At 37.4% G+C, this 18,867-nt stretch overlaps 2 protein-coding genes across 2 annotated transcripts in view; one reads left to right on the plus strand and one right to left on the minus strand.

Annotated features, from left to right (window-relative positions):
• The window catches only part of zdhhc9 (zinc finger DHHC-type palmitoyltransferase 9), a 28,922-nt gene extending 24,043 nt beyond the window's left edge, over positions 1–4,879 (plus strand). Inside the window, exons 7-9 of the mRNA XM_056258549.1 lie at positions 445–548; positions 742–850; positions 2,622–4,879. Of these exons, the coding sequence (XP_056114524.1) occupies positions 445–548; positions 742–850; positions 2,622–2,789 (381 nt within the window). The 3' untranslated portion in view covers positions 2,790–4,879. The remainder of the gene's footprint in view (positions 1–444; positions 549–741; positions 851–2,621) is intronic.
• Positions 4,880–5,685: 806 nt separating this feature from the next.
• Positions 5,686–12,998, minus strand: sash3 (SAM and SH3 domain containing 3). The gene is made up of 8 exons (XM_056258550.1): positions 12,734–12,998; positions 10,119–10,211; positions 8,398–8,532; positions 7,581–7,725; positions 7,346–7,497; positions 6,346–6,555; positions 6,089–6,233; positions 5,686–5,983 (listed from the first exon to the last, which is right to left on the minus strand). The coding sequence occupies exons 1-8, from the start codon at positions 12,794–12,796 to the stop codon at positions 5,763–5,765; spliced, it is 1,164 nt and encodes a 387-aa protein (XP_056114525.1). The 5' UTR covers positions 12,797–12,998; the 3' UTR covers positions 5,686–5,762.
• Between the last annotated feature and the right edge of the window lie 5,869 nt (positions 12,999–18,867).

Genomic DNA, 18,867 nt, shown 5'->3' on the forward strand with positions numbered 1-18,867 from the left:
GGCTGTTCGCCTTTGATTATGTTTAAATTGGTTCCTGCTTATAATAGATTTATCAATACCTGCAGATACAAGTCAGATACAACTAAACTACATACTGAAACCTGAAGCTGGTAACATTTCTGTTGGGGAATACCATGCAGGAAACGCCTGTGATGCATACATGCATTTCTATCTAGGAGCAGATGAAACAGTAACAGCGTGACTTTTTAAGATGAAGAACCTTGAAGTGCTTGACTAGATCAAATGAAATCCATAGGGAAGGAATGGCTAGAACAGAAACAGCACATTTGAATAAAGGATAAGAGATTATTTGTTATCAAGCCTCTCATTTGCATGGACGCTTTAAAACATAAAACATCAGAGTGAAGATCCAGTTGAAGGTTGAATCAGAATGTGACAGCAGTTCTGACATTGTGCTGGTTTTCCTTCATCTCTACTGCACAGATCAAAGGTTCGTGGTCGGGAAAGAACCGTGTGCAGAACCCCTACAGTCACAAGAACATCTTTAAGAACTGCTGTGAGGTTCTGTGTGGCCCTGCTTACCCCAGGTAGGAAGATTACTGTAGTTTTGCTTGTATACAGTGGCTCTAAAAAGTATTTTGGTACTTTGGATGTCATTGGATATGCCTTTACTAGTAATTTTAGTTTTGAGAAAAGCTCCAGCATTTCTCTGCAGATGCTACATGGTTTGTGCCACTTCTAAACACAGGATTATATATCTCTGTCTTTCTCTCCTTCCAGTGTGTTGGACAGAAGAGGTGAGATGCTGGAAGACTCGTCTAGCCCCGCCCCTTCTGATGCGTCTCCTGCTTCTACCAATAAGAGCAGCAACCCTGTTTCACAAACCACAGTAAGACATTTTTTATGAGTGTGTGAGTGAACAAGCCAGTGTACATTAGGCAGAAATGTTGCTGGCTGCTTTACTGTGCGTTGAGTAGTGAGTCTGCAAGAAATATCCTAAATCAATTACCCTAAGAGCTGGGAGCCGGGTTAGAAGGTCAGGGAAGAACCAAGTGGAGTAAATGAATGCATTAAGCGGTTTTAGCTTGATGTGGCTTTCATAGGGCAGATAGACATAGTGCTTACGTTTGTACAGCTCTGCATGTCCATTATATTGGTAAAGACCCTAAAAATATATCAATAAAACTGTAAATATGTTTGGTCAGGTGGATCAGGGTTCCCATGAACATAAAAAAACGTCAGGGAATTTTAAACGTGTTATTTCTTACCATTTCTTCTATATATTTTTCTAGTTATGCTTGGCTCTAAAATATTTAATTGGCTAGAAATAGCTTTTTGTTAGTGCAGTCTGTATAAAAGGATTATTTTTCATTAGATAAGCATTTTCTAACTTTAAAAAAAAAGTTAACGTTAACACCTAACGTTACCCCATAGAACCATTTTGACTCCTTTTTTCCTTTTTAACTTTTATTATAGTGAAGACAATTCAGAATTATCATCAATTGGCCATGGCCACTATTTTGACGATTCACCTAAGAATCAAGTAGTTTCCTCTCTCTTTAATAGGGTTCCCAAAGTATAAATGCAATTCATTGGTTTTTAATGATAACTTATAAACTGTTGAAGACAGACCTACTGTGAGCTATGAGCGTGTTAATTGATAGCATGTTTTTGTTGAAGCCATCACATTATATATATATAAACAACATTTCACAACATATATTCACAATATATATATATAATCATGTTTAACCATGGAATTCTTGGTTAAAAACTACATTACCCATGATTCTGAAAGAAATCTCCACCAACCAGAGAATCGAAACAAGCAAATTGCACCAAAATAAGCATCCAACAGCTTCCAACTCCCATGAAGCACTGCGAATGATGTAATTGAGTTAGTCTCTCTGCACACTCTCACACTACTGAAAAATTTGAAAGCAAATATGCATATTTTTCAATAAACTTAACAAATATTATATATTGAACTATACAAATCAATAGTTTTTTATTTCTCAATTATTTTAATATGATTCGTCATTCACAATGCTTTTTGGGATTGTAGTTTTTCCCTCATTAAAGCCGTTAAAGAGATAGTTGACCCAAAAATGAAAATTCTGTCATCATTTACTCTCCCTCAATTTTTTCCCAAACCTGTATAAATGTTTTTGTTCTGCCTAACACAAAGGAAGATATTTTGAAGAATGTTTGTAACCAAACAGTTGCGGGGCACCATTCACTTCCATAGTATTGTTTTCCTTACTATGGAAGTCAATGGTGCCCCATCAACTGTTTAATTACCCATATTTCTCAACATTTATTCTTTTGTGTTCAGCAGAACAAAAAACACACAAAAAAACCTCATACAGGTTTGAAACAAATTGAGGGTGAGTAAATGATGACAATTTTCATTTTTCACACAGTCTCGTACCTTTGTTTTTTTGTCTGATTTAAAAAAAAAGCTTTTTGCTTCAAAGCAGTTTGTAATGATATGATTAGGTGGGCAAAATCTTTCCAAAATCTTTCCAAGTTCCCTCTGAAACCTGTTTAAGTACCTACTGGTGTACATTTAACCCTGGTTAAGAACGATGGCACTCACACATTCAATACCTGTGAATATCACTCTTTAATTGATAACGGTGTGTTTGCACTTCCTGCAGAAATCCTCAGCTCCCCTGATTCCCAATGAGCACACCCCTGATGAAGCCAAACCTGGCATTGGTTCAGGCACCCAGAAGAGCGCCACCTCCCCTAAAGATGAGAAACCCCCCTCGCCAACTTCCCCCAATGCCGTCGCCCCTGGGGTCATCAAAGAGTCGACCCACTAGCTTAGGCTGCGTTCTCTAGACTTCTCTCAAACTTCTGAATGTGCTCACATGAAGGAACACACACAGAAAAACTGTTTTGACTCTGACTTTCAAAACAGTGGCCTATGTTCTCTGATACTCTTTCGCAGAGCGAGTTATCCTGCCTGGATCCTGCGCTAGCACTCGAGACTAGATCTGGAGGTCTTGAGACTCTCCTGTCTGAATCACAGCATGATGAAGCTCACATTGAGGGAAATGGGGAGCCATAGACTGAATCAGATTAGAATAGGCTACCCTTAAACGTAATGAGGACATTATTTCCCTTGAAAGAGCTTGTGAAATGTTCAGTTGTTTTTTTCAGTGTCATTACCCGTTTCTGTATAGCCTGCCTCCATTATTCCTAACCATTTGTGTGCCATGTAAAACCCATAACTTGCTTCTATAGTAGTTTGTGAAAAATGCCCTTTGGATTAGACTTTCTTTTTTCAAAGTGTGATAAGGAAAAGTGCTTTAGTCATAAACTGACATTAGGCCCAACAAAACCGCTTTATTCTGTTGATGGGGTCATTTGGATCAGCTTAGTAAGTCGGTCAGTTATAAATGTGATTTAACTCAGAAAGTTAAGCTCAGACTTGATTTTACAATCAGCATGGATGGTAGAAAGCAAAGGCCGTCAGATGTATGTGCCAGTGAGTACAGGCCGATTTGCATCAGTAAGAGTGCCTTATCTATGCTCTACCATTACATCTACAGAAGACTCCATAATGCCCCATACTACTCATACCTGTACATGCAAGTCAATGTCATTTTTATACAATGCTAATGATCTGTCAGAACGCAAAAAAAGCCATGGAGTTAATGTACATATTGTAAAAGTAACTGAGAAGCTGCAAATTCCCTATAAGAAGTGGAAGACATGCCTGATTTGTTATTACGATTATTTTGATCTTTAAGTTAATATGTTCCCTCCATATTGTCTTATTTAGGGAGGTCTTTCCACAACCGCCTGGCATTTGAGCACCATTTCCCCACTTTCCTTTTCTCTATGAGTTGGATATTTCAACACAAGGCCAAGTGGCGTGTTTGTACACAGAATAAATTAAAGATAAGGTTTACATCTGAAAATGAACCTTCCTGAGTCTAGGCATGGAAACGGCTAGTTGACCAATCCATCTTTGGTGTCATTTAAGCATGCTCTTGCATTCAGTTGAGAAATATCTTTAAATTGTGCTTGTTTTTCTTTTCCCACACATTCTTTTAACCATGTTTAAGGTAGCAAAACTTGCCCCAGTGTAGAAGCGAATGTGCAATGTAGTCACCGTTACTAATTTCACTGTGGTATGTTAATGGCCACTTGTAAGGGACACATCTACAGACTTCAGGGACCGATAATATATTTTTAACATGCGTTTCTCATCATATCCAGCTACACAGGGCAGTATTGTTAAGAAGTGAATTAAGGATTTGGAAAAGCCAGCTTAAAATGGTTACCCATTCAGTGCCATCTTAAAGCATTTGGAAGTGTATGAACTGGAATGTTTGTGAGATGCATTCATCATTTGTTTGTTAGTAACTCTACTGGTGTTGAAAAATGTGTTGAGGGTAAAAGTCTGTTATTGCAGGAAATATAGTCCTACATAACTAACAGAATGTGCTTCAGATGTTTAATTTATAGCAATGGTGTGAACAATTGTGATGATTGTTTACACTGCTACTGTGTATGGAAGATGTGAATATTAATTTGCTAGGCTGAAGGTATTACTGAGTATATGGAAATGTGCTTAAAGTTGCGCTGAATCAATCCCACTAATTTTTTTTTATCATGAATTTTGTGTCATATGCTAATTTACTAAATGAGGCACATAAATAATCAAAAATCTTTAATGCAAAGTCAGTGTAATGTGTAAGTTTGGAATATTAGCAAATGATGGTCTGCTCTAGATATGTGGATGCGATGCATAATGTACACATTGTACGTCATCACGAATTGGGTTATGTTCAGTTTGCTTGGTAATAACACTGTGATCATGTATATGCTCATACTCTCCACTTTCTACTTTATGAATTTGTGTGTAAATGTATGTTCATTAAATTATATGGTATTATTACAATTTCTTCTTTGTGGTGTGGTTTCAAAATTTAGTTTTTTTTTTTTTGTTAAAGCAAACCCTGAAAGTACAGACATCAATAGCAAGACAAACAGAACAGGAAACAGGAAATACAGATATTGAATAAACAACAATAGCTTTGAAAACAAAATAAACCATATTATAACAAACATTACCACAAACAGGAACCAAAATCATTGACCATAGAAGCAAAAGAATAATATGCAAATACATGTGAATTAACTAAACAATGTGCCTTTCCTCTTTCATTCCTGGCAACAACAAAAAATGAGTGCATTAATTGCGTATTACTCTGTACATTCATTAGGCCAGAAACGGAAGAATAGTAGTCTATAAAATGCTACTTCATAGCTAAAGGTATGATGATGATGAAACTTCTCAGATGTTAGAGAATCACAGTTAGATCACCCATATAATTACATGTAATTTACCATAATAGATGTCTTGAATATTTAACCTTGTGAGTAAAATCAATATTTGGGGCACCACCATGCTGCTTATTTTATGATGTAAGAACATTGCCTTAGGTTTAATCCATGGAATATTGCTTGGTGCAAAGTCAGTTTTCCAAATCCCTCAACAAATGTTGGTTCAGTTAGATTTCAGAGCCTTTTGAAGATTTTGAATGTGGTGTCAGACGTTCTGAACAATAAAGTCAAAGAGAAAAACTACATTCACAGATGATAGTACCTTCAAGACCTTTATGCCATCTTCTAAGAGGACCTATTGGCTTCTGTATGGGCTGTGCATATAAAATAGTTTCCTTCATGGAATTCAATCCAGCATGTGGTTATGACACTCTCGGTCCATCATAGAGAGGTTCAACGTTTTAAAGAAGCAGGATCAAAAGAACATTCTGGTGACTTCACTCTGTTTGATTCTCAGAACTTTCCTCCACCTTCATCCCCTCCAGTTGTTCCTGAACAGCATTGAGCTTTGTTTCTGTGTCCGGATCTGTTTCTGGCTCCGGTTGGGATTCCACCTGGGGCTCCTCACATCCGTTTGCCAGATTCTCTGTGCTCTCGTAACAACCAGAGTCCCGTGGCATTTCAGTCTTTTGCTCCTCGGTATCGGATTCATCCTCCGCTGGAGAACAGAAAGGATGTTAGTACATCAAACAGACTTCAATTATAACTATGTTGGACACAATTAGGATTACAGTCTAGACTCGATGGCTCTACTTGGACGTACAGTCATGAAGCAGTTCTGTTGCTTTCAATATCTTCACACGTTGCTCAGGGTCTGTGATGTTCAGCTCGTTCAGGTGAGACTCCTTCAGGCCGGTGAAGTCCTCCAAGCTCTGGAAGCCATGCATGGACAGGAGAGATCCCAGTTCCTGGGCACACAGGGGTCAATCATAAGAAGTCAAAGAGCAGATCCTCTTGCACTATGATGAAATGGCACACAAATTTAAAAGAAAACAGCAATGAAAGTAACTTGAGGCTTACAGTTAGGCCTATTCTCTCCAGAACTTCCTCCAAGGTTTTTGGTTTGGGTTTCTGGCGTCCGTGACTGTAGCATCGCTTCCTCTTTGGTGGCGTGTCCTCCTCTGGTAGTATTGTGACGTAGATGAATTTAAAGGAGCCCACTTTGTTATTGAGTTTACCAGTCCAGGTGCCTACTGGTGGCTTCTCAATAATCTGGATGATGTCTCCTTTCTGTGTGTTTTGAAAAATATCAATGCACTGCATACAATATACAATTTTTTTTTTTTTTTTTAGGATTAGTAATCCCCCAAAATTCTGTTATTTTATACTTTTTTGACTTTCGCCCATGAAACAGTACGAATAATGTACTGGTTGCTTTTTATCTTGTGATTGGGGACTGCAGTTTTCAAGCTTCAAAACTGATGTGCTATATTTTCTAAAAAGACCACTTTTTGATACTTTTACATTTTAAAGCTTGAAGGCTTCAGTGCATTGTAATTGTATATAAAAAAGGGCAGCCAGCACTATAAAAATATACATTTTTTCAAAGTTGTAAATAAAAGATTATTGGTGTATCTTTTGAATAGAATAGAAAATACTATTCTATTATTATGAAAGTCTTTCTACTTCAAAATGCCATTCAATGTGTTCCTTGCTTTTTCTTTGTATTCTTTGTGAAATTTCGGAATAAAAATCTACACCAATTTTTTGAATAGTCCCTCAAAATTACTCTTTTTGTGTTACACAGAAAGCAAGGAAAGTGTATTTATATAGCACATTACACAAGGATAATTCAGTGCTTTTCATCAAATTAATCACAACAGATGCATAAACAATACAAAATAATGGAAAAAATATATAAAATGGATAAAAATTGATTTAAAATGTATTAAAAAACAAATAAGAAGAGAAGAATACATAAATAAATGACTACCATAATTTTTGTTTTTGTATAAACTAATCTTTTATGTCGACATTGTCTAAAAATGTGTCCAAAAATAGCACATTTGAAAAAGCTGACCTGTAGTTTGAGAGATTCCATGTCATATGGACTGGGGGTGAAGTCAGTGTGGACAAGGGCTCTGCCACAGAAGGGCCCGGTGTAGGTGTTGTCCTCCAGTCTCATACTGTCTCTCTGGCTGAAGCCACTGTCCAGACTCTGTCTGTCAGAACCTGCACATCAGGGGGGGAAAAATCAATCAGCCTTGTATGATATTGGTTTAGCCAAGATATTGTGGCGGTCTGAGATGGCTTACACCCAGAGAGCTGGTGTGAGAGAGGGGTGTGCATGGTGTCCTCTGAGCTGTTGGAGCACACAGATGTTCTGTTCCCAGCACTGAGATCTGGCATCCAGTCACTTGGAGACATGGGAGACATAGAGCCGTCCTCCCCACTCTCATTCTGAAATCAACAAATTTAACAATTTACAGTTTATTTGAATTCATATCCTCATGAATTTCTTTGTGACCTAACTTTAACCACTGGAAACACCCTAAAGTGCTGACAGTGTAAAATATCCTGATTTCATCCACACGGGGGAGACACATTCAAGCTGCAATTAAGTGTTTCTTAGAATTAGATGGTTGCTTAGAAAAGTAAAGTAAAGTAAAGTAAAGTAAAGTAAAGTAAAGTAAAGTAAAGTAAAGTAAAGTAAAGTAAAGTAAAGTAAAGTAAAGTAAAGTAAAATAAAATAAAATAAAATAATAAAATAAAATAAAATAAAATAAAATAAAAAAAATAAAATAAAATAAAATAAATAAAATAAAATAAAATAAAATAAAAAAATAAAATAAATAAAATACCACCGATTTTAAATGTGAATTTAAACATGGTAACTTGGTTCAGTTAGTTAATGCATTAGGTATCATGAACCTTTACCTTTATAGCATTTACTACTATAGTTTAAGGCTATTTTATAACTGCCAATTAAACATATAATTTATAAAAAATAATGTATATCATTTATTAATTTACACGACAACTTGAAATGCTAAAAATAATTTAGCAATTAACATTAACCCAGGATGAATACATTCTGTAAAAGAATACATAATACTTGTGCTTTCAACTCACCCCCTCCTCTGCAAGGGCTTTCTGTACCATCTTGGATGTTTTACGGGTCATTGTGCGAGATATGACATTTCTCCATTTCTTTCCAAGTTTTCCGTTACTTTTACCCGAATCCTCTGGTGGTGCACCCTCAAACTTCTGTAAGAAATTTCACACAAAAAAGATGCTTTCAGTAATCACCAATAGCTGTTTTTACTGTGCACTTGCTCAGTGTAGCAACTAAATTTGTCTTATCGACTCATCAAACTTCCCCTTGTGTTGTCTAAAAAGAGCTACGGGCAATGAATAATTGTTGCTAGACTGGTTGTTCTGTGCACTGTTTCCTGGCTCCATGGTTAAAGAAACTGAGACAGAACTCTGTTAGAACTTATTGCCTTGATTTACCTCAAGTAACTTCACTGTGACTTGTTTTTAATTTCGGTTTGCAGTTCTTTGATGTGTTATTCATAACCCATTTCTAATGTGCCATGGTTCATCAGTGCCATGTTTGTCCTGGCTGAGCTGAATCAGCACATATTTGTTTGTGGTATAACCACAGTATAAGTAGTGTTAGTTTTAAAGCGATGGGCCCCTGTTTTATGCAGAATTTCCAGTAAAGTTTGTGACGGTGGTTTTTGTGTCAGTGAGTCAATGTGGCTCCTCCTCTCTGAGCTCTATACCTCTAAATGTCAGAGGCTCTTCCGTTGTTATCAAAGATACAGACAGAAAACAAAAGTACCTGTCAGCGTCATGGGGATTTTACATCAGTTTGTTACATTACCTTTGATTACCTCGGCACCTCACTTAACTCCTCCACAGAAGGCTATTCCACACTGTTCAACACACTTTTCTTATCAAACAGACAATGGACATTCTTTTAACAACAATATATATATTATAAATGTATATTATTTATTATTTATGTAAATGTATGTATTATGACAAAAGTGAGATATATACAATATTTTTCAAACGTTTGGAGTCAGTAGGATTTTTGAAAGAAGCTCACCATGGCTGCATTTATTTGATCAAAAATACAGTAAAAATACAGTTACATGCACTTTAAAATAAGTTTTCTACTTTAATATATTGTAATATGTATTCTATTCCTGTGATGGCAAAGCTGAATGTTCAGCATCATTACTCCAGTCTGTAGTCACATGATCCTTCAGAAATCCGTGTTGAAACCAATGTTGAAAACAGTTTAGATTATCAATATTTTTTTATTTTCTTCAGGATACTCTGAATAGAAAGTTCAAAAGAACAGCAACATTTTAAACATTAATCTATTGTAACAAAAATGACTTTTAATCAATTTAATGCATCCTTGCTTAATACAAAATTAAATCTTACTGACCCAAAAGTTTTGAACGGTCATGTATATAAATTTTTTATTAAATATTATTAAAATTATACCACTGTCTACTCTAAAAAGCAGACAGAAGGCTAAGCAGGCTCTCTGCTTGAACGGCCCATGAAAGAATGGCATCCTGTCTAGATATTTTTAAAAGTGTGGTTTTAGAGATGAAGCAGTTATTAAGAACCATTCTAGCAGTTGAATATTAATGCTGACTGCAAATGAGTACAGATTATGTTGATGCTGTTGTTTTTCTCCTCTGAAACAGCAGATATTGGTCAATTTGCACAGCTACACATGATATAATATTTTGATACCCAAAAGACAGGAGTGAGTTGGAGCTTGAGTACAGCAACTTCATCTCCATATAACAAACTACTGCACTTACAGTTTCATCCAAGGTAGCCTCAGGGCTCACTACAGGTGACGATGGCTTTGGCTTCATAAAGTCTTTGAAGCTGCTGGATCTTTGCAGAGACAGCTACGAAGACAGAACAGTTTCTCATCAGAGACTATTTAAAGTTACAGTAGTATTCAGATACAGACAGACAGACAGACAGATGGATAGATGGATGGATGGATAGAGATATTTAGTCCTATGCATTCAACCATAAGGCCATTGGGTCATGAGCAATAAAATGAAAATGTGAACAGCAGAGTCATCCAGCATTATGCTGATGAAATGTTATCTCAATGCATCATGAACAAATCCAGTTTAGTTTAACCGATACTGTGGCTCATGTTATAATGGCCATTAAATGCTATTGTATTTCCACAAGCATATATCCTGATCAATATTTGGAAGCATTATCAAACCTCCAGAGCAACATTTGGGCAGAAAAATCCACAATATCTTTTTCAGATCCATAGACCAGATGTAATTATAAACATGACTCATGAGTGTTTTGTAGGGTGGAAAAGCCTTTGAATTGTCTATGAAAAATAAGCTGTCATGGTCATAGGTTTTCACAGATAGGAAAATGTGTTTAGTGAGACTTTACAGTGTCAATGTCAGTGTAATGAAAATATAGCAATAACAATGTGCCAGTCTGTATCAGATCTGCCCATACTTCCTACTATAAAGGGACAAAAATCACACTTAGCCTAATTAAGGGCCATTGGAATGAATATGAATTATATCCAACTGTATTATATTAACATTAAATAAATAAAAAATATAATTCACTTATATTCTTAGTAACACTTTATTTCAATGGTCCACTAGACATTCTACTAAGTAATTACTTAGTAGTAACTTATTAGTAACTTATTAGTTACTTAGTATTAACTTAGTAGTTACTAACTTAGTAGACTTTCTACTAAGTAACTACATGTCAACTACCAGCATTAGAGTATTAGTAGACTGTCTGCTTAATATCCGCTTTATTTTGATGGTACGCTACAGACATTCTACTGACTAAGTAACTTTGCAAGAACATGTCATCTTTTTCAGGCCCTAACCCTATAGTCTACTAATACTCTAATGAGAGTTTGTTGACACGTAGTTGGACTGTCGAAATAAAGTGTAACCAAATTCTGATATGGCATGGTGGGCCAAAGGTCATCATGGTCTGATCCATATGTAATTATGTAATTATTTATCACATGATGTTAATTTATAGGCTAATATATACCTATGCATTTAAACTGTAAGATACAGTGTTCTGCAAAGTGTGGCTTGTTAGAGTAGAACCAGAGTTGATTCATTCATAATTAAGGCCGTTTTTTATTAATGATAAAATCATTCAGTGTGAGTTTTGTGGGCTGCTGTGCATATTTGTTCCAATTTGACTTTTTCTGTTATCTAAACCTTTCACTGTGCCACTTTTCTTCAGCACAGGAAGTGGGCATGTCGCAGCCAATCCCTGCAGAGCTGTGCACTAGTATCTAGACAACACACAACAGACTGCAATCTGCTAAACCAACCAAATGCAAGAAGAGATTGTTCAGCTGGTCAAAACTAGTAAAATGACAAGAGTTTGCTTCTCTTTGAAAATCATATTAAATTAAATAGTTACACTGTTGCGGAAATCATAGTGTAACATGTCAAATTATTAACAAACCTTCCCTATTAATTTCCCCAAAACTGTGACAACATTCTTCTGCATCATCATAAGATGTTAAAATGTATTTTTGACAGATCTCGACTGAAATTATTACTCATAATCTAAACCATGACCAAAGAGGAAACGGCAGCATTTTGAGATTATGTGGTGGTGAAGTGTTTTCATTCACACCATGCCAATGACCTTCAACTGTATGCTACATCCTCTGCTCTGGATAAGAATTTAAGACTTTGGTTTAAAAAAATATAAACTAAAGACTTCAAAGTAGCCGTGATGCACAACAGCAAGATTTTCCGATCTCGCTTTGCTTGGGTTACATGCATTTATGAAACACCTGCAGTTTCAGAGAGGAGAAATATCGAAACTGTTGGTTGTCACATGCACGCAAGATGTGAATCAAATGGAAAATAAGAGTAATGCTATAGAAGCAGTTAACCGCTGAACGAGAAGAAGCTGAGTGGAGCGGGCTGTGAAGATGTACATAAGCGTCACTTTGAATTCAGGAGATGTGTTTGGATGCATTGCTCTGATGAGGTATGAACCGCTTCAGGATGTGTGCTGCGGTCTAATGTGTTTCTACAGGAACTGCTGCACAGCCGTGCATAAACCCAGAACAATCATACAGTTTCAGTTCTTAATCTTAAGAATGACAGGTCTGAAGACAAACGGGACACATTACAATAGGACTATTATTCACATTAATGAATGAAAACATTTGAAAAACCCTACTGTTGATTCAAACGATCAGCAACAAAAGCACATGTGTTCTGCTCTGATGCATTTCATTTACTTTTTGTGTTTAAACAGCCTATTATGTGTGTTTGCGTTTTCTTGGGAATGCAGACCTCCAGAGGGGTCCTCCAAGAACATCATTTCTACTCTCGCTTCAACTCTTCAAAACTGGGCCGCACACGCAGATTAAGGCACAAACTCTTACCTTCTTCTTTTGCACCTGAGCCTGCTCCTTTTCAGATGCGTTGGATGGTTTCCGCCGTAACATGTTGATCCAGCTGTGGGTGGGCAGTATTCTCCTGACTCTGAGGACCACAACTATAGATGTGGCAGTATGACACTCGACTGTGCTGAACTAACTCCTGTACTGTCTCACTGCCACGGTGCTCCACTCAGAGAACGACAAAAGCCACCAGAGGAGGAAGAGGCAGAAGAAAAGCTCTTCTCTGATCGCTGGAGTGGAGAACTAAACGCTTGAGGAAGTCACATGACTAGACAGGAACTTCTTTTTTTAAGAGCTAGCTTTGGTTGAAATGGTAACCAAAACAAACCAAATTACCTGTTACTTACATACTCAGTGATACAGAACATCTTCAGCCTGAAGAGCACGAGGAATTATTTTGTATTTCTTGAGATAAACAATCACTTAAGTCACTGATACATATATATATATATATATACATATTGTCATTTTACATACATAAAGCAGTGAGATCAGTAATAATTCCGGTAACACTTTAGTTTAGGGTCCACTTCTCACTATTAACTAGTTGCTTATTAGCATGCATATTACTAGGATATTGGCTGTTTATGAGTAGCCTACTTAAAAAGCATATATTAATGCCTTATTCTGTACGACCCTATTCTACAGCCCTTAACCCTTCCCAATACCTAAACTTAACAACTTAACATACTAACTATAGTAAGCAGTAATTAGGAGTGGCTTTTTTTGACAAAAGTCATAATTAATAGTTAGTTAATCGTGAGAATTGGACGCTAAACTAAAGTTTTACCATAATTCCTATTAGTAATTAGGCCATGTCTAATATCATAATGCCTTACTACTGATTTATAAAAGTTACAAACTGAGAGCTGCATGTAAGATCAGCCAGCTGAGACAGAGACAATGGAGTGTGAGTTGGGAGAGAGTTATCTTTGTTTGTTTGTTTCACAACCACATGGCCTAACTGTTTCACTCCCTCCAAAAACGAGCCTGTTACGCATGAAACATTTAACAAAAGAAGCCAATGTTTACAGTAGAGTGCAGTACATGACTTTAGATTCAAACAGTAATTTCAGCTGTACAGGCAGCGGTCAAGCACACTGACAACTGCAATGAGGTCACCGTTTTCAACACCTCCTGTTGCTGTAAGTTCCTCTTTATGGAAAGTCACGCCATACACAGAGCCTCGACTAAAACATGACAAATGTAATCACATGCATTAGTCCTATTATTGTGAAGATAAGGAACAATGTTCAAAGTTGTTTTGAGCTGGAGTAGAACAGGCAAACAACAGAGTACAGAGAGAGAGAGAGAGAGAGAGAGAGAGAGAGAGAGAGAGAAAGCGGACGTCTCAGAAACCACATTCACACCTTACTGTGGTTCTGACGGAACTGTTGCCAAGCAACAGCACCTCTGCAGGCATGAGCCCTTCAAATGCAGCTTCAGGCCTGTGACAATTAAAGGGTAGTGCCTATTGGAGAAGCTGGTTTCTCAGAAAGCGATGTTAAGATGTGTGACTGCTATGATATCTGGGTGAGAGATAGGGCAGGACTTAGAGCATTAGGTGCTTGGTGTGTTACTGTCATGCCAGTTTCAGTTCTCTAAAAAACCTGCCCTGCTATAAAACAAACACACACAAATAAAAAAAACAAACCGGACATGATCATATTGTGCCAATATTTTAGAAAGGAGTGGTCACAAGTCATTTTTACACTGAACAATTTCCTTCAGTTTGCTGTCTAGCCTGGCTAACGTCGGACCACGTCTCAAAATGTCTGGGAGGAACCACATGTTCATTTTCTCGTATTTGAGGCGTGGTTTACGAATGTATCAAATGTTCAATTATACCAGATGACGTGTGTAGAGCGAAATAAATTAGACGAGGAAGAAGACGATGGGTCAGAGATTTATTTGCGTTCTAAACTAGCTACTTAGAACAATATCCAAGGCTGCATCGAAAGGTAACTTCGCGTCTGCTGCCATGTTTGATCCATGATAGGTATTAAAGGGTTAGTTCACCCAAAAATGAAAATTCTGTCAGTATTTACTCACCCTCATGTTGTTCCAACCCCGTAAGACCTTCGTTCATCTTCGGAACACGAATTAAGATATTTTTGATGAAATCTGAGAGCTGGATCACTCCTCCATAGGCTTCTTCAGGGATTTAACTTGGCGGCCTCGAAAAGTTATTACAGATATCGTTAAAAATAGTCCAAATGACTACAGTGGCTCAATCTTAAGTTTATCAAGCGACGAGAATACTTTTTGTGCGCAAAAACAAACAAAAATAACGACTTTATTTCAACTATTCATGTCTATCTCTTTGGGCCTCGAGTCAGTTCACTAGTGTAATAGCGTAAGCTTCTGTTGTTGTACGTCACACGCATCACGCACATGACCAGCGTCGGCCAATAGTGAGCCTACGTGTGACGTAGCTCTACGGAATCACACTACGTTAACTGACTAGAGGCCCAAAGAGAAGGACATGAATAGTTGAAATAAAGTCGTTATTTTTGTTTGTTTTTGTGCACAAAAAGTATTCTCGTCGCTTGATAAACTTAAGATTGAGCCACTGTAGTCACTTGGACTATTTTAACGATGTCTTTAATAACTTTTCGAGGCTGGCAAGTTCAATCCCTGAAGAAGCCTATGGACTAGTATGGAGGAGTGATCCAGCTGTCAGATTTCATCAAAAATACCTTAATTCGTGTTCCGAAGATGAACGAAAGTCTTACGGGGTTGGAACAACATGAGGGTGAGTAAATACTGACAGAATTTTCATTTTTGGGTGAACTAACCCTTTAAACAAACTGCGTCGTCATCGTCTTGCTGCTCCCTCCCCATTCTGTGATTGGTCCCCTCGCTGAGGCGAAAATTTGGTCCATGGTCTCCAGACCATAGATATATATTATGGATATCTATGATCCAGACTGCCTTGCAGCGTGAATAAAATCGCGCTGCGTAAAGGCAGTAGGCCTATGGGGAAACCCAGGCTAGTGGGATTCATGGAAAACATTATGTTTTTAAATGATTGTTGACAGTATTTAAATAAAGTGTATCTCAATTATGGCATAATGCTCATAAATGTGAATTTGTGGCAATGATAATGACAAAGAGGGATGATAAATACTATACAATATGCTATTTCAAAGTGCCAAAACAAGATAATAAAAGGTTATAATGTTAGAGTCGTTCAAAATCTTCCAGTTGAATAAATGATAGATGACTACAAGAAGATTAGGGGAGCGCGGGGCACAACCAAACGCGGGGTTAAATGTAACACGGACCTTTTACATAGTTAGTCAGGATCAAGCATAGACAGTAAAAGAAATGGACACAGCGACGTTGTCGATTTCAACGGAGAGAGTTGAAGCCCAGCATGGGCACTCACTTCCTGATAGCCAAGCGTTCTGCGCAGGCTCAAACTGAGCTTGACGACGTAGTTGTCACGTGAGCAACCGTTCAGACCTTCTAGTAGCTGTGCCGGGTCAAATCTGAATTGAAATTTGAAACAAATCTGTTGTTGAAATATTTTGTCCCGTTGCTTTTATGAACTCTCTATCTATGGGCTTCTCCCTTGACTTTATGCCTCCATGTCCACCCGATTGCCTCATAGACAGTAAACGATTGCCGACGAGCTTCTACTTCTGTCTGTACGGTAATTTCTCTACTGTGCAACAGAGCGTCCCGTGGTTATGACGCAATCGTTAGCCTATTTTTACAAGAATGGCTTCTACGGGGCCATAACGTAAGATACAAAGTAATGGAGCCTTTTATACATTGTCGTGTTTCTTTAGAAATAAATAATGGACAAATGGAGTCTTTGGACGCCTCAGATGTAAAGTTATTCGCTGTCAAAGTGACGCCAAAATGAATGGGAGTCAATGGGATGCTAACAGCAGGTGATAGCCAGCTACAATGGCGGCCCCCGGAGGCAGCTTCAACTTCCGGCTGATGGATTACCCCCTTGGGATCAAGCAAGCCCCCTTGTTTCCGCTCTTTTTCTCTCGCTGCCAGAAGACGGTCTCCCGCGAATTTGTGGAAAGTTTCGATAATATTTCGTGAAGATACTGGACAAAGAGTGTTTTGACACCATATGCAAGTACATTTTTTCATCATAGGTTTTTTTCGGTTTCTGAGTTGGGTGTGTAGGCTACGTTTCCAAATCTAACTTTATATTGCCTTAATCACTGTCTTGTTTGCTAAAACATAGCACCGTTTTGAAACATGTCAGCAACTCCTAGCTAGGCTTAAAATATGTTTTACACAGCGGGGTTAGTTGTAGCACAGTGTTACAACTAAGCCGCCAAGTGTATAATGATCATCAAATCAAATGAAAACAGGGAGCCACACAACTTTTTAGGTTTGAGTATTTATATATTTAACTTTGTTGGACTTTCACAAACAATGTTGGAATTTAAAATGTTTAAAATTCTGTTTACTATGCATTGATCACTTGTTTATTTATTAAAAATATGGCCTGTTTTTAATACAATAAACCCTTTAAATTTTGATTTTAAGCTAATTTGTATTACTGCTATTATTATTAATAATAATAATTTTACATGCAGCTGCCACACACAAATCTAATTCAATTGCAATTACAATATTTGATGACTTTATTTATTTATTGCAAAACTGTGCAGCCCTTTTCTATGTCTCTATCCATGATATTGATCCATAATAGAAGGATGATTGGATGAGGGATGGATGTATGGATATCTATCTATACAGATGCACAAACAATATCAAACTATACAAATAAAATAGTACTGAATTATGTGTGTTACAATTAACCCCGCATATGGGGTAAGTTGTAACATTTGCACTTCTGTCACTTTCAGTGCAACAGTACGAAAATGGTAGGTCCTAGAAAAAAACTTTGTGTTCATTTGTAGCAGAGATGTGTATGTTGCTTGTGTAAAAAAAAAGTTGAATCTAACTTAATAATTTTTTAATAATTGAGCCAAAACCAAAATGTGTTATTGTGCCCCGCTCTCCCCTATGTAAAGTATTTAGCTCTAGCTTTGCTGAAAATTTCTCTATGGAGTTGAGTGACAAGTATTTTATTATTTGGACATCATAGATAGTCAAAATGGATTTTACTGGGCCAGTCTCATTACTAAAAATTACTTAAAGTTTAAAGTTGTTATCTCCACATAAAATCTTACAATCAACAAAACAATTTTTTTTTTTTTGCCTTTTTCAAAACACACTAATGTAAGCTGGATTAGTATTTATATTGATAATGCGCAAGGTTTGATGATCCTGGAACAACATTCCAATCAACCAATCAGAATTGAGGGACAAGTTTACAGTTTATGTCAAGTTTAGGCTTACAACCGGTTTGGTGCTTCTACATCATTGTTATTCACCTATCATTTCCCGATTGATTTTAGGGAGAATTTAGGTACCCAGCAAGCAATAGCCGTCATTTCACCGTATAGGTTAACTATAGACTCGATATATAGTCCGACTTTGATTAACCCACTTCTAGCCAAAATAACGTTGAATTTGGTTACATGTCTTTTTGCCAAAATAACTTGCGAGATGTATGATATTCCATCATGTAAGCAAAGTCTATAACATTTTAAATGACAGCCCAAATTTTGCCTTGTTTTAGCCAGACGCCAGGGCTGTGTTTGGCTGGCTATTAGACGTCTTTTAAATGCAAAATTGCTTGCTGAGTAGAGATTGATTTATTTATTCTTTCGGAAAATTGTTCTGCCCCTACAGTACGTCTGATACATTTATACAAAAGACAATAAGACAATTTGACATGACAGAATACAAAAAAGAATATACACAGAATAATCTCCACTGATTGCAGTGGCTCAAAGGGAGCACTCTGCAGGAGAGTTAGAACCACTGAGAGGTCCCAAGAGGGAACGAGAGGAGGGTGAGGAGGATTTAGTCTCCTCGCTCCTCTCAGGAACCTGACGATCAGGTCGTGCTTCCCTACGGACTTACCTTCCACTGTATCATGGTGTGCGGCAATAGCGGTAACGTATACTTTGAGGGTGGAGGGAGACAGCCTTCGCTCCAAGCCATCTTGAAGGAAGGAAAGCACGACACCGATCGAACATCTCCGGGGGTCTTCTCGGCGAGAAGAGCAC

This window comes from Rhinichthys klamathensis, unplaced genomic scaffold (genome assembly GCF_029890125.1).
Source record: "Rhinichthys klamathensis goyatoka isolate OS25496 unplaced genomic scaffold, OSU_Roscu_1.1 h1tg000153l_1, whole genome shotgun sequence".
Taxonomy (NCBI): domain Eukaryota; kingdom Metazoa; phylum Chordata; class Actinopteri; order Cypriniformes; family Leuciscidae; genus Rhinichthys; species Rhinichthys klamathensis.